The 27601-nt window shown below is 38.6% G+C and overlaps 1 protein-coding gene across 5 annotated transcripts in view; it reads left to right on the top strand.

Annotated features, from left to right (window-relative positions):
- Positions 1 to 27601, top strand: part of LOC143022078 (nuclear valosin-containing protein-like) — a 207139-nt gene that overhangs the window by 163504 nt on the left and 16034 nt on the right. For all 5 annotated transcript variants that reach the window (XM_076180030.1, XM_076180031.1, XM_076180035.1 and 2 more), the window contains 3 exons: positions 10056 to 10178; positions 17011 to 17217; positions 19823 to 20080. In XM_076180030.1, the coding sequence (XP_076036145.1) occupies positions 10056 to 10178; positions 17011 to 17217; positions 19823 to 20080 (588 nt within the window). The remainder of the gene's footprint in view (positions 1 to 10055; positions 10179 to 17010; positions 17218 to 19822; positions 20081 to 27601) is intronic.

Raw genomic sequence — 27601 nt, 5'->3', positions numbered from 1 at the left:
ATGGTTGCAAATATAGTGTTTAGGAAGAAAGTCAAGCATAAGTACACATGGGAGAGGGTGGTGGAGGAAGGGTGGCAGATAGAATGTTAACCCCTTCCATACGGTGCCGCACACGTAGGCATCATGAGGAGCAAGTGGATTCGCGACGCTGCCATATCGGCGTCTTGATTATATTTATTGTAGTCGCCCCTGTGTTTTTACATTCTCCCAAATGCGCCCTGAATCCCATTCTCTGTGGTTTTCAAAATTCGCGGGTGAAAGAGAGAACGATCGATATAAGCGGTGACTATATTTTATGATGCGAATATTATTACGACACGTCATACGGCTGGCATTGGCTGCTGCCCGCAAGATTTAAGTCCCGTACTGAAGTGGTTAATGGACTATACATTATACACGGAAAGTGATGACGCCGCCCTTAATGAAACCTGTAAACTGAAGGTGAAGGTTAGTTTGCATGTGAAAATATATAGTTTTAATTTATTATTAATATGATTTTTTTTTTTTTTTTTTTTTTAATTTGTTTTTTTTTTATTTTTTTTTTATTTTTATTTTTTTTTCTTTTTTTTTGCATCCGACCTAGATATGGATCAAAAGGTCTCCTGTCGGCATGCTTTGCCTTTGTAATCCTTTGTAATATGAAATAATGCAAATTATGGTACTTACATATAGAAATTGGTTAAAATGAATATTCCTTCCTCTGTATCACCTTCTGAAGACATCCTGGAACTGATAGTGCAAGGTTCTGGAGGGTTTCAGGAATGGAGGCCCAGAGCTGGCGAATAGCGGATTCCAACCGTGGCACTGATGAGGTGTCCATGTCACGTAATTTTCTCTTCATTAAACCCCAAAGGTTTTCCATCAGGTTAATATCGGGACTGTTACCTGGCCAGTCTTTAATATAACTCAGTTCACAGTCTCTTACCCAGTCTGTCACAAGTTTGGCCGTGTGAGCAGGTGCTCCATTCTGCATAAAAACCTCCGCCTTGGTCTCCTCAAAGCAGTCAGGAAGATAGTCAGCCAATAACTCCAGATAGTTATACTGATTTACTTTTTCATTAGCAGGGAGTACAACCAGCTTGCCAACACCACAATACATAAATCCTGCCCAAACCATAAGTGAGACAGGGTGCTTGTCGACCTTGTTCGTGAAGCGAGGTTTCAAGGGGTCATCTCCAGGCTTGCGGTAGACCTTGGTTGCTGGGGTGCCAGTCACTGTGAAAGTCGACTTGTCACTCCAGAAGACTGTTTTCCACTGTTCATCTGTCCATGTTGAATATTTCTTGGCAAATTTTAGACGTTTAACAACTTGCCGACGAGTAACCCAAGGAGTAGTGCGGGTACGGTAACTTTTATAATTCAGGTCATCGTGTAGTAGCTGCTGGATCGACCTGATAGAGACATCACCAAGGAGATTCGAGTTCTTCTCTTTCAGAAGTCTTGCAGTTAAGCGAGGATCCTTCCTTACTTGCCTATCAATGAGTTTTCTGGTCCTAAATGTAGTCTTGCGAGGTCTACCAGGCTTCGGCAAAGGGGCAGGAACACAGGCCTCCCCAGAGTCACGGTACCACTTGACCAACCACTGCACTGTACGTAGCTTAACACCTGTGAGTCTCGATATTTCAGGTAATTTATGGTCCGCCTTGAATAATGCAACTTTCAACATGTTTGTCCTTATCCAGGGTTTGTTTGGGTATGGTAAGGGGTATATAGGAGGCACAATTGGGTGGTAACATGAGCCCAAAAAAGGGAAATAAGCGGGAGACCAAAAAAATACAAACACTCGTCACAACGAACCATGTGTTACTGAGGTAAACAAACCACTGCCACACACTAGTTCAGTGTTGCCAGTTGCCGCATAGAAAAGCGTCAGCTCATACCGCACTTCATTTGGTGGTACTTTTGAGGGCCAAAGATTTTCCGTGAAAAGTAATGATGCTTAGCGTAAAACGTCATTACTTTCCGCGCATACTGTATAGTGGTGACTAGGAGTATGGTAGGAAGAGTTAAGGATGTACATGTTCTAAGGGAAGAGAATGGGGGAATATCAGATCATTTTCTGGTGGAAGGTAAATTGAGTGGAGAATAGGTGGAGAAAGAGGAAAAGGGCAGAAGGTAGGGAAGTACTTAGAGTGAACTGCTTAAATGAGAAAGAAAAGGAGAAGGAGTATAAGAAGAAGCTGAGAGAGAAATGGGGATGGTTCAAGGAGGGAGTCATAAGGTGTGCAAAGATGGTGTGTGGAACAAGGACTGTGGGAGGTAAATAGAAGGAAGGGTAGTGAGTGGTGGGATGAGGAAGCAAAGAAGGTTGTAAAAGAGAAGAAACAGGCTTTCATAGATTAGCTACAAATTAAGACGAGGGAATCGTATGAGAGGTACAAAGTAAAAAGAAGGGAAATCAAGCATAAGATAAAGAAGGCAAAGATGAGAGCAGATGTGAAATGGGGTAAGAGTATGACAGAAAATTTTGAAAATATTAAAAAGATGTTTTGGAAAGAAATTAAAAGAGGAAGAGGAGGCAGATCAAGTAGAAAAAGGATAAAAGGTGCAGATGAAGAGGTGATAATGGAAGAGAAGGGAGTGAGAGGAAGGTGGGCAGAGTATTTTAGTGAGTTGCTAAATGTGAAGGAGGATAGGGAGGGAAAGGTAGTTGCAGTGGGAAGCACTAAGAAAATGAGAGTGATGAGTGAGGAAAATGGAGGAGAAATAGGGGAAGATCAAGTGAAAGCAGCTGTTAAGATGAGAGCAGGTAAGACACCTGGGTTGGATGGATGCCATGCAGAATGACTGAAAAAAGGAGGTACAGTTATGGTGGACTGGCTGGTGAGGTTTTTTAATGTTTGTTTAAGAGAGGGTAGAGTGCCGGAGGACTAGAGGAGTGCCTGTATAGTTCCACTTTACAAGGGAAAAGGGGAGACGTGTGAGTGTAGTAGTTTCAGAGGGATCAGCTTGTTAAGTGTAGTTGGGAAGGCTTATGGGAAGGTCTTGATTGAGAGGATTAGGAGAGGAACAGAGGGAGTAATCGGTGAGAAACAGTGTGGTTTTAGGACATGTAGGGGTTATGTAAATCAGATTGTTGTGGTAAAGCAGATATGTGAGAAAGCCATAGGAAAAGGTAAGAATGTTTTTTGGGCTTTTATGGATTTGGAAAAGGCTTATGGCAGGGTAGACAGAAAGGCACTGTGGGAGGTATTACAGATATATGGAATAGGAGGAAAGCTGTTAAGAGCAGTTATGAGTTTTTACGTGAGTAGTAGAGCTTGTGTTAGGATTAGAAATGGAGACAGTGAATAGGACTTCATCAGGGATGTGTTATGTCGCCCTAGCTGTTCAATCTATACATGGATGGGGTGGTGGTCAGTTACGCAGGGACAACTACAATAAATATAATCAAGACACCAATATGGCAGCCTCGCATATCCACTTGCTCCTCATGCCGCCTACGTAGGCGGCACCATATGGAAGAGGTTAAGAGAAGCGAGTAAATGTCTTGGTGGATTAAAAAGTGTAATGAGAAATATACATATGAGAATGGATGCTAAGAGGAGATAATATGAAGGAGTGATTGTGCCAACAGCACTGTATGGGGCAGAAACATGGAACATAAGAGAGGAAGAGAGAAGGAGTTTGAATGTGTTAAAGATGAGGTGTCTGAGAAGGATGATAGGGGTTACTAGGCTAGATTGAGTGAGAAATGAGGAGGTGAGGAGGAGAACAGGGGTGGAAAGGGAGTTGGGAGATAGGGTAGATGAAAGAGTATTAGGATGGTTTGGACACATGGAAAGAATGAGTGAAGAAGGATTAGTAAAAGAGGTGTGGAAGGTGGAGGTGGAAGGAGTGAATAAGAGGGTGCTTCCTAGGATGAGATGGATGGGGTAAAAGGGGCATTACAAAAGAGAGGAATGTCTGTTGAGGAAGGATGGGAGAGGACAGAAGATAAAGGTGAATGGAGAAGGGTTGTGTATGGACGATGCTGTGATGCATAAGGGGGTGGGAAATGGGGGGTGAGGGAGTATGTATGAGAAATAAATTGATGCAGCCCGAAGGGATTTCTCCCCATCTTCTCCTTTTCTGCATGAGGGGATGGAGAGGGGGAGGTCGGTGAATTAATGAAGTAGCCTTGCTGTGAATGTGCTGTGTCTCGCGACACTGCTTCTGACCCAGGGCAGTGGAAAGGATGCAGGGATGACCCATCATCCAGGAGGTGCCATGATGTGAGGGAGGGTAGTGGAGGATGTAGGGGATGGAATGGGTGGGAGTGGTTTCTATGCCTTTTTCATACTGGCTACCTTCCGTGTAAGGGGGAAAAAAGCCTTTGGTATATGTATGTATGATAACTGGAGAATAAGGAGATATAGTTGAAATTGGAATCATACATAAATATGATAGGAATAACCAAGACATGGTGTGAAGCTGAATTTAATATTGCAGGATTTAAACACTTTCATCAGGATAGAAACCACAAGAAAGGTGGGGGTGTTCTGTTTTATGTTAAAAACAATGTCCATGGTTGTACAAGTATTTTAGAGAAAGTGAAACAGGATGCATATGATAGAATTAACCCAAACAAATGGACAAAAAATGAATGTAGGTGTAATATATAGGCCAGAGACATTATCATTAGCAGATGACAAACTGTTGTTTCAAGAACTATCTAGTTTCTGCAACTGAGACTTATTGATAATGGGTGATTTAAATTTTACTGACATTGATTGGATGACCCCACAACATGGCCATATAGGTAGTTGCTTGATTGATTTTCTTGGTGACAATTACTTAGTTCAGCATGTAAAAAAGAAAAGAACTCAAAATGGGTACACATGATAAGTGGAGTATCCCAAGACTCTGTATTGGCTCCGATAATATTTGCTATTTATATAAACGACATGGATGAAGGAATCAAATGCTACATAAACTTCTTTCCAGATGATGCAAAACTATTGAAGAGAATGAGTAAGGAAGAAGACTGTAAATCTTTTCAGGAAGATCTGGACAAAGTCTGGAATTGGAGTAAAAAGAACGAAGTGAATTTCAACATATACCCCTTCCATACGGTGCCGCCTACGTAGGCGGCATGAGGAGCAAGTGGATATACGAGGCTGCTATATCAGCGTCTTGATTATATTCATTGTAGTTGCCCCTGCATAATGACATACTCTCTAAACTGTCTTCATCACATTTTCTATGGTTATCAAAATTCATGGGTGAAAGAGAGAATGATCGATATAAGCGGTGACTATTTTTTATGATGTGAGTATTATATCGAAACATCGTACGTGTGGCAGCTAATGCTGCCCACGATATTTTGGCCCGTAGTGAAGTGGTTAAAAAATGTAGTACAGTATAATAGAATTTGGAAAAAGCAAAAATAGAATATCCGGTAAATACAAAACTGGAACAAAAGAAGTTACAAAAGTAAATTCAGAAAGACCTAGGAGTGATCATTTCAAATGGCAGAACCCCAGACAAACATGTAAACAAAATAGTTGGAGAAACCTACAACTTAATGAGATCAGTGAAAGTGGCCTTTGACTACATGAACGAGGAAATGGTGAAGAAAATCCTAGTTACACTAATAAGACCAAAATTAGAGTTTGCAGCATCACTATGGACACCCAGTACAAAAAAAAAAAAAAAAAAAAAAAAACTAGAAAGAATTCAAAGAGCACTAACAAAGGTGGCACCAACACTCAGCAAGTTGACATATGAACAAAGATTGGATAAACTAAACTTATTAACTCTGGAGCAAAGAAGAGAAAGAGGAGATTTGATATCCATATATAGAATTATGAAAGGGATGGAAATCCTTGACAGGGATGATCTATTTAAATGGGACAGAAGAAATACAAGGGGACACAAGAAGAAATTTAAGAAGGACAGTTACAGAAGAGATCTGAAAAAGAATAGCTTTCCACATAGAGTGATAGATACATGGAGTAAATTGAAAGAGAAAACAGTGAGTGCTAAAACTATACACGTCTTTAAGAAAGCTGGATGCAGAAAGATACAACTGCGGGTCCCTATGAGCATAGCTCTTCTTCCGCAAGATACAACTAGGTAAATACAAGACATGGAAAATTAATCTATTGATCACTAACCACAAAAGCATGATAACTGATGTAGAATTTGGTGAAACTGTTGCAAATAGCGATCACAACTTAGATTCAAACTACTAAAAGTTTTTAGAATAGATACTTGTGTTTCTAAAATACCCGATTGCAGTAAAGCTCAGTTCATAGGACTATGTAAGGAGCTTCAGCTTATAGATTGGGAGGCAATATTAAGCAAAAGACCTGTAGATCAGATGTGGGAAATATTTCAAAATATGGTTATTAAGATGATTCATACTTACATCCCTTAACCACTTCCATACGGTGACTCCTACGTAGGCGGCATGAGGAGCAAGTGGGTAAGCGATGATGCCGACGTCGGCGTCTTGATTATATTTATTGTAGTCGTACCTACGTAACTTCCATTCTCTCTAAACTGGCTTCAGCATATTTTCTATGGTTATCAAAATTCATGGGTGAAAGAGAATGAACGATTGAGCACTGACTTTATTTGTTATAATGCGATTATTATGATGCAACATTGCACGTCGGGCAGCTAATGCTGCCAGACGTGCGATGTGCCCCGGAGTGAAGAGGTTATGGACAGATGTCCCCCAAATCAGGCTTGCCCAAAATGGCTTGACAAAGAAATTGAAAAAAGTATTGCTAAAAAGAGACAGGCTTATAAGAAATACAAGTGCTTGGGTGCATCTAATGACTATCAAAGTTATGTATTAATACAGAAAGATTTAAAAAAGACAATAGAAAACATAAACGACAATATGAAATGAATATTGCTGATAAATCCAAAGAGAATCCCAAAGAATTCTATAGTTACATTAGAGATAAAAAGGTTGTTAGGAATCACATTGGTCCACTATTATCTGCTGATGGTCAACTTGAATATTCAAATGAAGGAATGTGTGAGATTCTAAATAATTATTTTAGCTCAGTATTTGTAAACAAAACACCTCAAAGTGAACTCTAAACTGAAACCTGTGAAAAGTCTAGGGTAAACTTACTACAGTAAATATAATAAAAAAAAAAATTAAAATGTGTATAGAGACATTAAGTTAACCCCTTCCATACGGTGCCGCACACGTAGGCGTCATGGGGAGCGAGTGTATTCGCGAGGCTGCCATATCGGCGTCTTGATTATATTTATTGTAGTCGCCCCTGTGTTTTTACATTCTCTCAAATGTGCCCTGAATCCCATTCTCTGTGGTATTCAAAATTCGCGGGTGAAAGAGAGAACGATCGATATAAGCGGTGACTATATTTTATGATGCGAGTATTATTACGACACGTCGTACGGCTGGCATTGGCTGCTGCCACTGAGATCTAAGTCCATGACGCCTACGTGTGCGGCACCGTATGGAAGGGGTTAATAAAACACCAGGGCCTGATGGTTGGCATCCAAGAATCTTAAAGGAAATGAAAAATGAGATTGTTGTTCCATTAGAAATTATTTTCAAGAAATCCGTCATATCAGGAGATGTCCCAAGAGAATGGAAGCTAGCTGACGTTACTCCCATATTCAGAAAAGGTGACAAAAAGAACCCAAATAAGCACAGGCTTATAAGTTTGACTTCAATCATAAGAAAAATTATGGAAACTATCATCAGTGATGCTATCGAACATCATTTAGAAAGTAACTGTTTGATAAATGATAGCCAGTATGGTTTCATACGGAAATATTCTTGCATGACTAACTTACTCGAATTATAACAAAAGAAACAATATAGATTTAATATATTTAGACTTTACAAAAGCTTTTGATACCATCCCCCACAAAAGACTACTTGCTAAATTAGCTTCACACAGAATAAGTGGTAGCCTATTAAGTAGGACTAGTTATTGGTTGAATGATCGAAAACAGAGAGTTGTTTTAAATGGAAAATCTTCTGGATGGAAAAATGTTACAAGTGGAGCTCCTCAAGGTTCCGTACTTGGACCACCTCTATTCATAGTATACATAAATGATATAGACCATGGACTAAAATCTATTGTTTCCAAATTTACTGATGATACAAAACTGTGCGGAATGGCAAATGATCACTTAAACCAGTTAGATATTCAAGAAGATTTAGGTAAATTACAGCAATGGGACTGAAAAGTGGCTAATGAAATTTAACACAAGTAAATGCAAGGTAATGCACATAGGTAAAAATAACGGTAAGTACAATAACAAATTATTTGGAAATTTGTTAACAAAAGTGGATAGTGAAATTATCTCGGCATAATTATCAGTAATGATCTCAAATCATCTAAACAGTGTATTTCAGCCTCTGAGAAAGCAAATAAGATCCTAGGACTGATTGCATGATCTTTTGACTTCAAAAGTCCATCACTCACTAACAAGCTATATAAATCATTAGTTTGTCCACATTTGGAATTTAGTAATTACGTCCTTCATCAGTCTTTGTTTGAATATAGCATCATGAATTACAAGCTGGATTGTGTGAAGGAAGCAACTAAGACTGTTATAGCCAGTGTTAGGTAATGCACTTAGGTAAAAATAACAGTAAGTACTATTACATGTTATTTGGAAATTTATTAACAAAAGTGGATAGTGAAAAGGATCTCGGCGTAATTATCAGTAACGATCTTAAATCATCCAAGCAGTGTATTTCAGCCTCTGAGAAAGCAAATAAGATCCTAGGACTGATTGAGCGATCTTTTTACTTCAAAAGTCCATCACTCATTAACAGGCTATATAAATCGTTAGTTTATCCACATTTGGAACTTAGTAATGTCCTTCATCAGTCTTTGTTTGAATATAGCATCATGAATTACATGCTGGATTGTGTGAAGGAAGCAACTAAGACTGTTATAGCCAGTGTTAGGTAATGCACATAGGTAAAAATAACAATAAGTACTATTACATGTTATTTGGAAATTCATTAACAAAAGTGGATACTAAAAAGGATCTTGGCGTAATTATCAGTAACGATCTTAAATCATCCAAGCAGTGTATTTCAGCCTCTGAGAAAGCAAATAATATTCTAGGACTGATTGAGCGATCTATTTACTTCAAAAGTCCATCACTCATTAACAGGCTATATAAATCGTTAGTTCATCCGTATTTGGAATATGCTGTTTCCATATGGTCACCGAATCTCATTAAAGACATTAACAGATTGGAAAAAGTACAACGGCGAGCCACAAAACTGATTCCAAATATAAAAAATAAATCATACAAAAATCGACTAAAACATATGAATCTGTTTTCCTTAAAAAAGCATAGACTCAGAGGTGACTTGATACAGGTCTTTAAGATTTTAAAAGGAATTGACAACATCAAAAGTGACAAAATTTTCAACCTGAATGAGAATGCGACAAGAAACAATGGTTTCAAATTGTCAGGAAATAGATTTAATTTGGAAGTGGGTAGAAACAACTTTGCCAACCGTGTAGTTAATGAATGGAATAAACTTCCTGCAGGGGCAGTACAATGTAGTTCAGTCTGAAGCTTTAAGGTTCTTTTAGATAAACACCTAATGAAGATGCTGTAATGACTAATTTATTTTATATTTTTTGTTTATTTGTTGTTATTATTCATTTATTATTATTTGCTTGATTTATTATTAGTTACATGTCAATTTATTGTTATTTACTACTTACCTGTTTCTTAATGAACTATATGCATTTATTTGTGTATTTTATTTATTTTTTTACATTATTATAGTTTTTACTTATTCATTTATCATTATTTTTTCACGCACCTGACCTAAATATAGACCAAAAGGTCTCCTGTTGGCATGCTCCGCTTTTGTAATCCTTTGTAATCCTTTATGATAACTAGAGAATAAGGAGATATAGTTGAAGTTGGAATCTTAAATAAATTTGAAGTTAAGTATGATAATTGGAGAGTATGAGTTAGGACCCCACAAGCATTGCTCCTTTCCTGTATATTATAATTAGATAAGTACACACATGCATATGTATATATTTATTTATTATTATTATTTATTTATTATTTTTTTTATTTTTTTTTTTTTTCAGTACCAGGGTGAAAGTGAAAGAGCAGTGCGTGAAGTTTTCCACAAAGCAGCCAGTGTTGCTCCATGTGTCATTTTCTTTGATGAATTTGATTCTTTGTGTCCAGTCAGAACTAAAGGAGCAGAGGTGGGTTCAAGGTTTGACATTTACAAATGTATGCAGTACTATATAATTCTATCTGTTCTGTGTACCAAAGATTTTCTTGTTAAATGGGAGGTAGCAAGTCAAGACATGCATCCCACCACCCATCCCACTCCCAACTGTTCCCTATTTGTATTGCTCTCATCACAGCTCCTTCTGTATGAAATATCATCTTTAGCCCCTGTCCAACCCAGGTCAGAAGTAATGCATATCTACAGAGGACCCCCACCACTTCATTTACATGGCAGCTGTCTTTACTTGTCCCTGTATGCATAAATAGAGAAGCTTAATGTAAATGAAGGCCTTTTAACTCCAAGGTGGTTCCAAAAATAAATGATGAACCTTTTTCTGGATTTAGTAAGTACGAGAGAAAAAAGTTGAGTCGAATCATAGACATAGAAAAAGAGTTCATGGGATAAAGAAATCATGGATCTGAAGAAAGAGATTATGAATCTAAGAAAAGAATACCTCGAAATAAACAAAGAGGTGTGTGATTTAAATAAAAAATGCTGAAATAAATAATGAGGTAAGTGAATTAAAAAAATAACTAATTGAGGTGAAGTGTGAAAATGAAAGGATGAAAAACAAAGATACCACAAATAGTGCGACTTTAAAAAAGGTAAATGACAAAATACAGGCAATGTCTGAAAAAAAAATTGAAAATAATTTAGGAGAAGAGAATTTGCTAAAGATTAAAAAAGAAGGAAAAGAAAACCAAGAAACTAACAAGATAGCTTTTAAAGAAATAGTACAACAACAAATGCAGGAGAATGCAAGACAGTTATTCAAGTAATGAAAAAGCAAATTGTGTTAGAGATACAGTCAATAAAAAAAGTGTATTGTATATGGACTACTTGAGAGAAAAATAAGAGAAAGAAATAGCAAGAACAATCCAAAAAAGGTACAAGATAGAAATCAAGAAATAGAAAAAGAAATAGATGAAGTGTAGAGAATGGGACAATACACTAAAGAAATCAACCTCTAAAGATAAAATTAAGGTCGCAAATAATAGCAGAAGACACATTAGCAAAATCAGGAAAGTCAGCAAAAATATATGGATAAAAAGAGAAATGAATGTTGTAGGAGAGAGAAGACACTTAAGAAGTGAAGCTAAATAAAAAAATGTGAAAGAACAGAGATAAAAAAGAAGTTCTATTGAAGAGTGTTAAACATGAGGCTCAGAAAATGGTATATTCAGGTAAGGGAAACGAAAGGAACAGAAAATGAGATGGAGAAGGAAAAATTTAAAGTGGCTTATACCTACATATACTGATTGATCTTAAGATTAAATTAACTAAAGGATCACCTGTCAGAAGAAAAAACAGACACAACAAATTACAAACCAATTTCCCTTATTAGCACTGTAACCAAAATTTAGTGAATAGAAATTGATTAAGAATAGATGGATAGAACATCGGCAAGAAAATATACTAACCCGAGATGATTTGGATTTAGACAAGGAAGATCATTTGCCACAAAATTTATTAGTTTCTACTCAAGTCTAATAGATACAATACAGGAAAGGGACGGATGGGCTGATTTTGCTTTCCTAGACTTATGAAAAGCCTTCAACAAAGTACCACATAAAAAATTAAGAAAACTGGAACCATTCATGAGTTTAAAAGCAAACTAGACACTGCGAGATACAATGGCGGGACACCACAAGCATAGCTCCCCTTCCCGCAAAATACAACTAGGTAAATACACACACTGAAAATTCTTGGTGTAACATGCAATACATCCATGTCATTTCAAACACATCACAAACATAAAAGATAAATACACACCTAGACTCAATGCACGTAAATCAATCACTGGAACACCATTTGGACAAAACAAACTAATACTGCAATATACAAACAATGCATATGCTCATTGATGAATTATGTGAGTCCAGCATGGGCACCTAATCTCAGTGAGACACACCAGGGCTGTGGAGTCGGAGTCGGAAGCAATTACGGTGTCACTGGAGTTGGAGTCGGTAAAACTATACCGACTCTGACTCCAGTTAAATTTACACTTTATAAGGCCTTCGTTTAGTCTGTAGAGTTATGCAGTGCACACTCCTTATAAGTAGATTATATAAAAAAACATAATTTTGTAAAATGTAATAAATCTCATCGTCTTATCTTTGGCCATTCCAATAAACCCCCAAAACGTCCTTGTGCAACACTGGCTTTCAAATTTACACATAGACCGATAAACAAAGTATTACTTGAATAAATTAAACACCTCAATTTTACACCTGTTGACACACAAGTCATGGGAGCTGTAATATTTCTGTCAAGTTCCATATGCATCGTTTCCATCACTCCATCAGTTTGGTGGTTTCTCCCACTGCTGTGTTGCCAAACAGTAGGATAATTATGATTTCAACTGCAGACTAATGTAATAATACTATCTCTTCTTTCCTTCCCCCTTCTTTTTCACCTCTATAATTTTTAACAATGAATTATTGAAATAAGGATATTTAAAATTGAAAAAAAGTTTCACATTTCAAACATGTTCAGCTGTATCTTGTTTTGTACTGGTATCAATAAGATCAGTTCCAGAACCAGAGTAATGTCCATCGCAATAATCGCATAGCAGTACCAGTATGTAGTTAAACCAAGAGGTACTTGTGTCAGTAATTTCAGTACATTAAGACAAAATAAGGTATGAAAACATATGAAGGATAATACATACATATACCAAGGCTTTTTCCCCCTTACAAGGGAGGTAGCCAAAAAGGAAAAGGCGTAAAATCATTCCCACCCATTCCATCCCTAAATACACTCCACATCCCCTCCACCCTCCCTCTGGGGTATTGGCTGCTTGTTATTGTGGCAAAGTAGCATGCAGTTGATACTTTAGGGTCTATATGGGGCACCCCTATGGACCAGAGCCACACTTCATTTTGTCTATGATAGAGGAAAACTCTGTTCATAGAGAAATTATGACACTTTTATACTATGACTGTCCCTCTGTTATGCTGTCCCCCAACCCCTTGTTTGCTGTCCTGTACCATCTCTCTCATTTTCTGTGGTGGGGAAAAAAGAATACTGCCACCAAGTATTTCCACTTGGATCGTAAGAGGCGAGAAGAAAGGGACGGGGATTGGGACTAGGCATCTTTCTCCTTGTAGCCCCACAGGGGACATTCCTAAAAGAAAAAGTATAGGCATGAAGGATTTAAAAAAAAAAAAAAAAAAAAAAAAAAGTATGTATGATACATATACCTTTCAGTATCATACATGTTCAGCTGTAACACTCAACCTTGTACCGTACCGGTATCAATAAGGTTTATTTTCTCTATATTTACTGTTTCCTTTCAAGAAATTTGCCTAAACTTCTTTTATAAAGTATTTTCATTTTTTTTATTTTGTATTTGCAAAACTATATATGTAAAAAAAAATCTTCCATTATATATATATTTTTATTATTAGGTTTGTATATCCTTTACAAAGGTTATATTTCAACCTTTGTTATAAAGTACAGTGTTTTTGTTTTTTAAAAGGAACATATCACTTATTTGCAAAGGTATATATTATGCCAAATGTCTTACATTATAGAATCTTTTTTTTACTGAATTTTTTTCAATATCCTTTCAAAAATTTTGTCTCTACTTATAAAGTATTAATGAAGATGTCAAACATAGGAAAGCCACACTATAACATATATATTTATTCTTAGATATAAACCAGTTATAATGATATAAGCCTACCCAAGATTGGAGCGTATGTGTGTTGTATAGGCTTTATAGAATATGTAGGCTATAATCAGTTAATTACATGAAGAGGAGTCGGTGGTGCCAAAAATAAAGGAGTCGGAGGTTTTGTGTTCCGACTCCACAGCCCTGAGACACACCTCAACACCCTTCAGACCATACAAAAGAAAGCATTAAAAACAATTACAGGCTGCACATATGCAACGCCCACAGACATCCACTATGAAACAAAACTCCTCAAAGTCAAAGATCACCTTCACATGAGAGGCACTCAAACACTTGCTGAAGCCTCCACAAACACAGCACACCCACTACACTACATAGCAGAACACCCACACACACCAAGAAATATAATAAAACACCCAAATATCTATATTGCACACAAATACTCTCTTCTCTTCTTACAAAACCACCAAATACTAGCCTCCAGAAACACGTTCATAATCACATCACTTGCTAATCCATTAACACACTAAAAGACAACACACATTGCTGTATCCCAGACCCCCTGATATCCATCCCACAAAAGGACAGAGTCCATCTGGCCAGACTGCGATGCGGCCACCACCCAGCCCTTCTAAGCTACCAGAAGAGACTGGATGACTGCATTGTGGACAAATGCCCAGGATGAAACACTTCACCCCATACTATTCAACACATAATGGAAGACTGCATCATACACAATCACAAACGCAAACAACACAACATACACTCCAGAAAGGATTTGTGGGAAAACCCCGTTTCGGCCGTGGCATTCCTTGGGGAGACAGGACTGCTCGGTCAGACAGTATAGGGAACAACAACAATAACAACCGGGAAGGAGTGAAAGTGTCATGTATGGTGGGATTGAAAAATATGAGTTTTCTCCCTTCTAATTCTTAGTTTGTGGGTAACAGCTGATTAGAAGGGAGTGGGGTTTCCACTGTTCTCAATGGATTCATCCAAAGGAGTGAGTCACACCCCCTTTAGAAGGTTGTTTTTGTTGTTGTTGTTGTCATTCCCTAGACTGTCTGTCTGAGCAGTCCTGTCTCCCCAAGGAATGCCACAGCCAAAACTGGGTTTTCCCACAAATCCTTTATAGAGTGTATGTTGTGTTGTTTGCGTGCATGATTGTGTATAATGCAGTCTTCCATTATGTGTTGTATGGTATGGGGTGAAGTGTTACATCCTGGGCAGCTGTTCACAATGCGGTCATCCAGCCTCTTCTGGTAGCTTAGAAGTGCTGGGTGGTGGCCACACTGCAGTCTGGCAAGGTGGACTCTGTCCTTTTGTGGGAGAGAGGATTCAGAAGGGTGGATATCAGGGATCTGGCATGCAGCAGTGTGTTTTCTCTCAGTGTGTTAATGGAGCGGTGAGTGATATGATTATGAATATGTTTCTGGAGGCTGGTATTTGGTGGTTGTGGAGGAAGAGAAGAGAGTATCTGTGTGTGATACAGGTCTTTGGGTGTTGTTTTAATGTTTCTTGGTGTGTGTGGGTGTTCTGCTATGTAGTGTAGCAGGTGTGATGTGTTTGTGGTAGCTGCAGCAAGTGTTTGTGTGCCTCTCATGTCGAGGTGGTCCTCGACTTTGAGGACTTTTGTTTCATGATGTAAATGGTCTGTAGGTGTTGTATTTGTGCAGCCTGTAATTCTTTTTAGGGTTTTGTTTTGTATGATTTGAAGGGTGTTGTGGTGTGTCTCACTGAGATTAGGAGCCCATGCAGGACTCGCATAATTCATCACTGAGCGTATGCATTGTTTGTTATTTTGTTGTATTAGTTTCTTTGTTTTGTCCAAATGTTGTTCCAGCGATTGACTTAAGTGCGTTAAGTCTAGGTGTGCATTTGTTTTTTATGTTTGTGATGTGTTGTTTGAAAGACATGGATGTATTGTATGTTACACCAAGAATGTTTGGTGTGTTTGTGTGTGGTATTAGAGTGTTGTTGATGTAGAGATGAGGTATGTATTTGTGTTCTTTTGTCCAGTTGGTGAGAAGTGTTGCTGTAGATTTGGTTTGAGCTATTTTGAGTCTGTGATGAACCATGTGTTGAGTGTATCAAGGTATGGCTGGATTATTTCTGCAGCTTTGTCTGTGTTACGATGTGTGCATGTGATTGTTATGTCGTCTGCGTAGGAAGAGATTTGTATTTCTGAGGTGTCTGGTGTGGGTAAGTCATGCATGTATAGATTAAAGAGTGTGGGGGATAGAACAGAGCCCTATGGTACTCCATTCTTAATGTTTCTGATGTGCGATGATTGGCAATTATATGACACTTAAGCATTCCTACCTGCCAGATAATTGGCCAACCAACTTATGGTGTTATTGTGCATGTCTGTGTTATATATTTTATTTGTTAGGTTGTGGCGGGGGATAGCATCAAAAGCTTTACTAATGTCTAATGTTATAAGAAGTGTTCTGTGGTGCGGCCTATCTGAATTGATGCCATCTAAAATTCTTTGTGTGAGGTTTATCAGGAGAGTGTTTGTGGAGTGTAGTGGCCTAAAACCGTGTTGTGAGTCAGCAAGGGGAATATGTGGTGTGACAAGTGTAAGTATTGGGCGTTCAATGACTTTAGAGGGGGTGCAGAGAAGTGTGATTGGGTGGTGCGATGTTGGTATTGTTGGGTCTTTGTTCGGTTTTTGAATGGTGATTATTTTACCATGCTTCCAGATGTCGGGTATAGTGTTGTGTGAATAGCTGTAGTTTGCAATGTTTGTGAGTGCGTGTATACCTTGTGGTCCAATGTGTTTTAGGTGGATGTTACTTATGTTACCAGGGCCACAGACAGATGAGTGCTTGAGATTATGTATTATGTGTTTTGTCTGACTGTCTATGAAGGGTGTATAGTCTGAGTACAGCTCACATAAGAGTTCCTGCTATGTCAGGGTGGACAATAGGTCTTCTTAAGGAGACTAACAATGCTCCGCACTATGGATACAAGCCATGTTCAGTATATTTAGATAATGGTTGTACATCATAAATGCTAATTCTTTTATCCTATACTTTTCATCACAGTCCTGTCTAAATGCCAAATGTATATTTTCAGTTCCCCTCATATAACCATATGATATATAATTTCTTAATCTTGTGTATTCTTCTGTGCAGCTGTTATTCACTGGTTGCTTTTGCAGAGTGGTAGTAAGACAACCATTGTCAACACCCTGTTGACAGAAATGAATGGCTTCCAGGACCGCAAGGATGTTTATGTCATCGGTGCCACTAATCGTCCAGATATACTTGACCCAGCTATCACAAGGCCAGGACGATTTGACACACTGCTTTATGTTGGTTTACCTGACTATGATGCAAGAATAGCAGTATTAAGTGCTAGAACTAAGGTTAGCATTGAGTATATGTGTAATCTATTTTATACAGGTATGACTATTAATAACCTTTACCTTTGAAAATCCATGTGAACAAGTTGTATAGACATGGTAAAGGAAACATGGACTGGAGGTGAAGCTTTTATTCCTGGCGTTTCGTCTAACGACTTTCTCAAAGGAATGAGCATACTAAATACATACAGAGTTTATAAACACGCCATATGGCTCAAGGGGGTGTGCGAGCGTATAGCGCTATGTTCTGATTGGCCCACTGAGACAGACAATTACGAAGCGCTATATTCGCTGAAGATTTGGCCCAGGTGAAGCTCCCAGCCTTATTGTTGATAAACGGACGAGTGGTGATGTACGCAGCTTCTATAGATTTTCTGGTCAAAGACCAGAAAATCTATAGAAGCTGCGTACATCCAGTTTGATCTTAAATTCTTGTATAGTTTTTACACTCGCTGTTTCTTCATTCAGTTTGTTCCAGATATCTATCACTGTGTGTGTATGTACCTAGTTGTTTTATACGGGAAGGGAGCTATGTTCGTTCTGACCTGTCTTTGTATATTTCAGCATCAAGTTTTTTCTTAAAATCTTGAATTGTGTTTCCACACACTGTTTCTTTATCTAGATTATTCCAATTATCCAGTTCTCTGTGTGGGAAGCTATTTTTATCAGGTTTCTTCCATAGTTATCCTTTTTTAGTTTCTTTTCATGTCCTCTTGTTTTCCATTGTCACTTTTTAGTAAATCCTTCCTATCAAGGATTTCCATTCCTTTTATGATTCTATAGTCAGTAGATCACCTCTTTCTCTTCTCTGCTCCAGTGTTGGTAGTTCCAATTTGGATAATCTTTGTTCGTATGTTAATTTGGAAAGAGCTGGTGCCAACTTTGTCATTGCTCTCTGTATTCTTTCTAATTTCTTTATATTCTTTTTAGTACTGGGTGTCCATAATGTCACTGCGTATTCCAGTTTTGGTCTTATTAATGTGACTAATATTTTTTTTTTTCATTTCTTCATCCAAATAGTCAAATGCCACTTTCATTGACCTTAATAGGTTGAAGGTTTCTCTGACTATTTTGTTGATATGTTTGTCCGGTGTCATGTCTTTGCTGATTATTACTCCATGGTCTCTTTTCAAGTTCACTTTTTTTATTTCTTCTTCACTAATTTTATAATTTCTTGATATTCTGTTTTTACTTTTTCCAAACTCCATTATACTACATTTCTTGATATTGAAGTTCACATCCCAGTTTTGAGTCCATTTCCAGATTTTGTCCAGGTCTGATTGTGATAATTCACAATCCTCCTCTGTACTTACTTTCTTTAGTATTTTTGTGTCATCTGCGAAGAAATTCATACAACACTCCATTCCTTCATCCATGTCATTTATATATATGGCAAACATGATTGGAGCCAGCACTAACCCTTGCAGGACACCACTTATCATTTCTTTCCATTTCGAGTATTTGTCTCTAATTACTACCTTCATTTTTCTCCCAGTCAGGAAGTCTTCCATCCATTCCAATAATTTACCTCCAATGCCACCTATTGATTCTATTTTTCTTATTAGTTTCTTGTGTGGTACCTTATCAAATGCTTTTTGTAGGTCTAGGTAGGCACAGTCTGTCCATCCATCCCTCTCATGTATTATTTCTATTAGTATTGAATAGAAGCAGATCAGATTTGTTGTACACGATCTTCCTTGTCTAAATCCAAATTTATTTGGATTCAGTATAGTTTTTTCTTCCAGATGTTTAACCCATCTACTTTTGATCACCTTTTCACATATTTTAGCTAATGTGTTTGTTAGGGAGAACGGTCTGTAGTTGGTTGGATTTTCCTTGTTTCCTCTGTTATATATTGGTAAAATATTTGCATTTTTCCATTCTTGTGGTACCTTTCCTTCTTTTAGCAAGCATTTGATTATATTGTATATTTTATCCGTTAACTCCTGTATGCATTCTTTCAGTATCCAATTTGCAATTCCATCCGGACCATGCGATTTTCTGACATCAAGGTTTTTTATTTGGTCACTGATTTCCTTCTGTGTTACAGTTATTTCTTTCATTGGGGACGATTTCTCTCTATTTGTTCACAGTTAGGTGATTTCTCAATTGTGAATACTGATTTGAAATTATTGTTTATAATTTCTCCCATTCCTTGTTCTTCTGTATATTCATAACTTCCCTGGCGGAGCTTTTCTATTTCTTGTTTGTTTTTGAGATGCTCAGATGAGAGGAAGGGTGGGAGGGTTGTGGAGTGTATTTAGGGATGAAATGGGTGCGAGTGTTTTTATGCCTTTCCCTTTTTGGCTACCTCCCTTGGAAGGGGGAAAAAGCCTTGGTATATGTATGTATGTTTTTTAGTTTACCATTCACATATCTGTATATGTGTGTGTGAATAAATATGTATATATATATATATATATGTATGTATATATATATATATATATATATATATATATATATATATATATAAATATATGTGTGTATGTATATTGATATTGATATGATTATTAGTGGAGGATTAAATCTTAACTGAAAATACTTATACAAGTATATTTGAAGAAATCTTTTATTTGTCAATATTTACTTTTTCAAATCTTTTTAACAGAATGGAACGTGCCCCAAGCTCTCCAGTGATGTAAAATTGCCAGAAATAGCAAGAATGTGTGATAATTTCTCTGGTGCTGATTGTGATCAATTAGTTTATTTAGCTAGCAAAGAAGCAATCAGAGAGGTAATCACAGCTAATGATCTACAGAATACAAGTTCACAAGAGGCAGAGAAACTTCAATCTCATTTTCATCTTGTGTCTAAAAAACATTTTTCGACTGCTTTAAAGAGGATCAAGCCTTCAGTTTCAATAGAGGTATTTTTTCCAGTTCTTTTCCCCTTTCCCATCACTCTCTACATATAGTTTTATTTATTAACATATTTATTTACTATTTACTAATAATTTACCGTATTTTTCGGACCATAAGGCGCACCCGTAATTTGCTATTCCCCATCCTTACGTAAGGCACACCTGGTCTCATCATTGGATAATCATGCATATGTAAGTGCATTCAGAACTGAACATTTTCATTGTCGAATTAGAAACATCGGTTGGGATTTAGCAAAATTACAAAAATAAGCGATATATTTTTTTATTTTGGGCAGTGAAATCAGACCACCTCCATGGACGGTCTGCCCTGCCAATACCCCTAAAAAACAACATAAACACGTTTCAGGAATTGTGGGGAATAAAACCAACATTAGCAGTTTTGTTCCCGGAATTCTCTATTCACTTAAAAACACAAGATTTATTACAAATGACGGTAAATTTTTTGTTTCGACCATGGGCGCAATATAGCAATAGAAAATTAATTTTTAATTTTGTAAATTATAATGTATCAACATAATATGCAATTTTGTGAGAGGAAATAAAAAAACAAAAAAGATACTAAAACAGATTTCATAAGTAACGAAGTCGTGTCGGACGAATGGTACGCCATTTTTGTTATGATAGATGCCAACGTCGAAGAAATGAAAAGATGATAAATTCGTCTAACCTAACCTGTGTTTAATAAATCATTACCAGCAAATTAAATGTCATCCGGCTCGTCCTCGTTGTCGTCATCGTGAGAGACGTTGGCGGGCTTTTCAACCACTCAGCTTGCGGGGTATACAAAGTTCTTGCAGCTTGAAGGAATGCATGTATCTCTGCTCCATAACATTCCTTCAAGGAAATGTACCTGGCGAGGTACTGTCGGAAGTACCGAGGCCGTCAATTGACAGACGACAAGATGGCTTCCTGATCCTATGCTACCGACTTCGTTCATTAGCATATTTGCTTGTAGCAAGATATTTTTTTATTTTCATTTCCGCCCACAAAATTGCATATTACGTTGATACATTTTAATTTACAAAATTAATGATTAATTTTCTATTGCTATATTACGCCCATGGTCGAAACTAAAAAAATACCCTAATGACTATAGTCGGAGTGGAGCAAGACTAGAATGCAAAATGGCTGTCTGTGTTGTGGACCATATCATGTAGCCATGATAGCGTGAATGAATGCAGTGGCATGGACTTGAAAACTGTCGAAGTTTTCGTAATTTTCTTGTCAAGATACATGCATCTTGGTTATAACTTGGTTGTAACTTTTTCTAGGCCTATGCACTGTCGCCGTCAGCAGGCTAGCTACGAAATGTGTCAAAATAGTACATCACTGTCTGAGGCATTTTTTTGCACTGAAGCCACACATAAGGTGCACCACCTGATTTTGGCCTATTTTAAGAATTTTGCCCTCGCCTTATGGTCCGAAAAATACAGTATGTATGTATATCTGGGGATTGGAGATGGTTAAAGAAAATGGAGAAAAGTAGGAGATAAACCAGTTGTTTGCTGATGACACTGCGCTTTTGGTAGGATCAGAGGAGGAATTAAGGAAGTTAGTAACGGAGTTTGGGAAGGTGTGCAAAAGTAGGAAGTTGAAGATGAATGTGGGTAAAAGTAGGGTGATGAGATGTACAAGTGAAGAATGTGGCAGCAAATTGGAAGTGAGTATTAAGGGAGAGAGACTGGAGGAAGTGGACAGCTTTAGATACTTTGGTGTGAATATGGCAGGAAAGGGAAAATGGAGGTGGAGGTAAAATGTAGATTGAGAGAAGCAAGTAAATGCCTTGAGAACCCATACAGCATCAGTATCATACATCATATGCTGCAAATTAAAAAATTTGCCAAAAATAGACATCACGTTTAGGGTCAAATCTTTGGTAATGACCAAGTAGCCCTATTCATTCACTATAAAAAACACCCAAATTTTTTTTATTTATTGTTAAAACTGGCAACACTGGCAGCAATTTTTCTGGTAACTTGGTGTATAAAATCTGCCTTTAGGACATAATTTAGGCAATTTTGGTGTACAAAATTAAGAATGAGGAGGTGAAGTTGTACTTCGACAGTTAGACAGGTGCTATTAAGTACATATTCAGACATATAGAATTGGCAATTTTGCACTGCTAATTTTTGTAATTAATGCGTAATACAAAATGTGGCCGGGCAATAATGGTGTGATGGGTGCTTGCTAAAACATTTACCAAAATAATAAGAAACATCACAATCACCTATCCTCCATGAAATTATAAAAAAAAAAAAAAAAAAATACTGAAAAATCAATTTACCACATAACAAGGTGATAAATATATGCCCAAAAAAAATCTACTAAAACTATTTTTAAACATGTTTTCTGTAAGTGTCAGACTATTATGGGCAACTGTACATTGACTTGAATTATCAAAAATGTCAAATTCCTTCACTCTCTGAAATTCTTATGAAGCTTCCCCCAAAAAATATGACCTCGTTCAACCTGCCTCAGGACAGAAAGTCTACGGATGTTCTACCAAACTTTCACACGCATGTCATGACAAAATCGACCCAGTTTCTCTACTTCTAGGCTTAGGTGAATCAAAATAAGCAAGATTTGTTGGTTTTACATAATTTTGAGTTGATTTAAGCAAAAAAAAAAAAAAAAAAATAGGGGGAGTATATACATCATTCGCCCGGCGATGTATGGTTTAAAAAGTGTAATGAGAAATTGACATTTGGGAATGGATGTAAAGAGGAGATTAAATGAAGGAGTGATTTTGCTGACAGGTATGGGGCAACATGGAACAGAAAAGAGGAAAAAAGGAGTTTGAATGTGTTTGAGATGAGGTGCCTGAGAAGTATGATAGGGGTTAGTTGGCTGGATAGAGTGAGAAATGAGGAAGTGAGGAGGAGAGTGGGGTTAGAAAGGGAGTTGGGAGATAGGGTTGATGAAAGAGTATTGGGATGGTTTGGACTGGAAAGAATGAGTGATGAAAGACTAGTAAAAGAGGTGTGGAAGGCTGAGGTGGAAGGAGTGAACATGAGGGTCAACCAAGGATAAGATGGATAGGGTAAGAAGGGGTATTGGGAAAGAGGGGAATTTCTGTTGATGATGGAAGAGAGAAGCCAGAAAGTTGTTGTTGTTCCCTAGACTGTCCGAGCAGTCCCGTCTCCTCAAGGAATGCCACAGCCAAAATGGGGTTTTCACACAAATCCTTTGTCGAGTGTATGTTGTGTTGTTTGCATGCATGATTGTGTATAATGCAGTCTTCCATGATGTGTTGAATAGAATGGGGTGAAGTGTTACATCCTGGGCATTTGTCCACAATGCGGTCATCCAGTCTCTTCTGGTAGCTTATAAGGGCTGGGTGGTGGCCACATTGCAGTCTGGCCAGGTGGACTCAGTCCTTTCATGGAAGAGAGGATTCAGAGGGATATATCAGGGGGTCTGGCATGTAGCAATGTGTTGTCTTTTCGTGTGTCAATGGAGCAGTGAGTGATGTGATGATGAATATGTATCTGGGGGCTGGTATTTGGTGGTTTTGGGGGAAGAGAAGAAAGTATTTGTGTGTGATATAGATATTTGGGTGTTTTTTTATGTTTCTTGGTGTGTATGGGTGTTCTGCTATGTAGTGTTGCAGGTGTGCTGTGTTTGTGGAGGCTGCAGCAGGTGTTTGTGTGCCTCTCATATCAATGTGATCTTTGACTTTGAGGACTTTTGTTTCATACAAATCTTTTCCTACACAGACGACATAACAATCACATGTACACATTGTAACACAAAGCCATATAAATAATACAGCCATACCTTGATGCACTCATCACATGGTTCATTACAGACTCAAAATAGCCCCAGCCAAATCTACAGCAACACTTCTCACCAACACTTCTAACTTACAGGCTGCACATATACAACACCTACAGACCATCTATATCATGAAACAAAAACCTTCAAAGTCAAAGATCACTTTGACATGAGAGGCACACAGACACTTGCTGCAGCCTCCTTAAACACCCCACACCCACTACACTACATAGCAGAACACCCACATACACCAGGAAATATAAAAAACAAAAACAAAAATTCTCTCTTCTCATCTTCCAAAACCACCAAATACCAGCCTCCAGAAACATATTCATAATCGCATCACTCACTGCTCCATTAACACACTAAAAAACAACACATTGCTACATGCCAGACCCCCTGATATCCATCCCTCTCAATACTCTCTCTCACAAAATGACTGAGTCCACCTGGCCAGACTGTGATGTGGCCACCACCCAGCCCTTCAAAGCTACCAGAAGAGACTGGATGACCGCATTGTGGACAAATGCCCAGGATGTAACACTTCACCCCATTCTATTCAACATGTTATGGAAGACTGCATTATACACAATCATACATGCAAACAACACAACATACACTCCATAAAGAATTTGTGTGAAAACATCCGTTTTGGCCATGGCACTCCTTGGGGAGACGGGACCGCTCGGACCGACAGTCAAGGGAACAACAACAACTGGACAAAAGAACACAAATGCATACCTCATCTCTATATCAACAACACTTTAATACCACACACACACATACATATGCCAAAGCCATTTTTCACCCTTATAAGGGAGGTAGTCATAAAACAAAGGTATAATAATCACTCCCACCCATTCAATCCCTATCACACTCCACTCCCCTCCACCCTCTTCCCTATCTCTTATCTTGGCACCTCCTGGATGATGGGTCATCCCTGCATCTTATCCACTGCCCTGGGTCAGAAGCAGTGTTGCAAGACACAGTACATCCACAGCAAGGCTGCTTCATTAAATCGGCGACCCCCCCTCCATCCCCTCATGCACAAAAGAAGATGGGGAAAAATCCCTTCGGGCTGCGTCAAATTTTTCTCACACAATCCCTCACCCCCCATCCCCCACCTGTTCCACCTCATGGATCACAATATCATCCATATACAACCATTCTCCATTCAGCCCTGTCTTCTGTCCTCTCCCGTCCTTTCTCAACAGACATTCCCCTCTTCCCCAAAGCCCCTTTTACCCCATCCATCCATCTCATCCTAGGTCAACCCCTCATATTCACCCCCTCCACATCTGCCTTCCATACCTCTTTTACTAGTCTTTCATCACTCATTCTTTCCATGTGTCCAAACCATCCCAGTATTCTTTCATCCACCCTATCTCTCAACTCCCTTCCCCCCCCCCGTTCTCCTCCTCACCTCCTCATTTCCCACTCTATCCAGCCTAGTAATACCTATCATACTTCTCAGACACCTCATCTCAAACATCTCTTATGTTCCATGTTTCTGTCCCATACAGTACAGTTGGCACAATCACTCTTTCATACAATCTCCTCTTAGCAACCATTCCCAAATGTCTATTTCTCATTACACTTTTTAGTCCACCAAGGCATTTACTCGCTTCTCTCAATCTACATTCTACCTCCACTCCTTTTCCTGCCACATACGCACTCAAGTATCTAAAGCTGTCCACTTCTTCCAGTCTCCCTTAACCCCTTCCATACGGTGCCGCACACGTAGGCGTCATGAGGAGCAAGTGGATTCGCGATGCTGCCATATTGGCGTCTTGATTATATTTATTGTAGTCGCCCCTGTGTTTTTACATTCTCCCTAATCTGCTCTTAATCCCATTCTCTGTGGTTTTCAAAATTCACGGGTGAAAGAGAGAACGATCGATATAAGCCGTGACTATATTTTATGATGCGAGTATTATTACGACACGTCGTACGGCTGGCATTGGCTGCTGCCCGCGAGATTTAAGTCCCGTAGTGAAGTGGTTAATACTCACTTCCAGTCTGCTGCCACTCTCTTCCCTTGTACATCTCATCACCTTACTTTTACCCACATTTATCTTCAACTTCCTTCTTTTGCACACCTTCTCAAACTCTGTCACTAACTTCCTCAGTTCCTCCTCAAATCCTGCTACAAGCGTAGTGTCATCTGCAAACAACAGCTGGGTTATCTCCCACTTTTCTCCATTTTCTTTAACCATCTCCAATTCCTGACCCACCACCCTTGCATTTATCTCTCGCACTACCCCATCCATGTACAAATTGAACAGCCAGGGGGACATAGCACATCCCTGACAAAGTCCCACATTTACCTCAAACCACTCACTCTCTCCATTTCTAATCCTGACACATGCTCTACTACTCTCGTAAAAACTCCTGTCTACCCTATCATAAGCCATTTCCAAATCCATAAAAGCCCAAAAAACATCCTTACCTTTTCCTATAGCTTTCTCACATATTTGTCTTACCACAAAAATCTGATCTACACAACCTCTACCTGTCCTAGACCCACACTGTTCCTCACCAATTACTCCCTCTGTTCCTCACCAATTACTCCCTCTGTTCCTCTCCTAATCCTCTCAATCAAGACCCTCCCATAAGCCTTCCCAACTACACTTAACAAGCTAATCCTTCTGAAACTACTACACTCACACTTGTCCCCTATACATGCACTCCTACAGTCCTTTGGCATCCTACCCTCTCATCTCATCACCTTACTTTTGCCCACATTTATCTTCAGCTTTCTTTCACACACCTTCTCAAACTCTGTCACTAACTTCCTCAATCCCTCCTCTGATCCTGCTACAAGCGGAGTGTAGTCAGAAAACAACAGCTGGCTCACCTCCCACTCTTCTCCATTTTTTTTTAACCATCTCCAACCCCTGACCTACTACCCTTGCATTCACCTCTTGCACCACCCCATCCATGTAAAGATTGAACAGCCAGGGCGACATAACACACCCCTGACAAAGTCCCACCTTTACCTCAAACCATTCACTCTTTCCATTTCTAATCCTAATGCAAGCTCTACTACTCTCATAAAAACTCTTGACTGCTCTTAACAGCTTTCCTCCTATCCCATATATCTGCAGTACCTCCCACAGTGCCTTCCTGTCTACCCTGTCGTAAGCTTTTTCCAGATCCATAAAAGCCCAAAAAACATCCTTACCTTTTCCTATAGCTTTCTCACATATCTGTCTTACCACAAAAATCTGATCTACACATCCCCTACCTGTCCTAAAACCACACTGTTCCTCACCAATTACTCCCTCTGTTCCTCTCCTAATCCTCTCAATCAAGACCCTCCCATAAGCCTTCCCAACTACACTCAACAAGCTGATCCCTCTGAAACTACTACACTCACACTTGTCCCCCTTTCCCTTGTAAAGCGGAACTATACAGGCACTCCTCCAGTCCTCCGGCACTCTACCCTCTCTCCAGCAAACATTAAATAACCTCACCAACCAGTCCACCATAACTGTACCTCCTTTCTTCAGACATTCTGCATGGCATCCATCCAACCCAGGTGCCTTACCTGCTTTCATCATCTTAACAGCTGCTTTCACTTCATCTTTCCCTATTTCTCCTCCATTTTCCTCACTCATCACTCTCATTTTCTTAGCGCTTCCCACTGCAACTACCTTTCCCTCCCTATCCTCCTTCACATTTAGCAACTCCCTAAAATACTCTGCCCACCTTCCTCTCACTGCCTTCTCT

The sequence above is a fragment of the Oratosquilla oratoria genome, chromosome 43 (genome assembly GCF_046742065.1).
Source record: "Oratosquilla oratoria isolate Oo_2021 chromosome 43, ASM4674206v1, whole genome shotgun sequence".
NCBI classification, from domain to species: Eukaryota; Metazoa; Arthropoda; class Malacostraca; order Stomatopoda; family Squillidae; genus Oratosquilla; species Oratosquilla oratoria.
The sequence above is the reverse complement of the archived record's forward strand: the minus strand, read 5'-3'. Positions and strand labels throughout refer to the sequence as shown.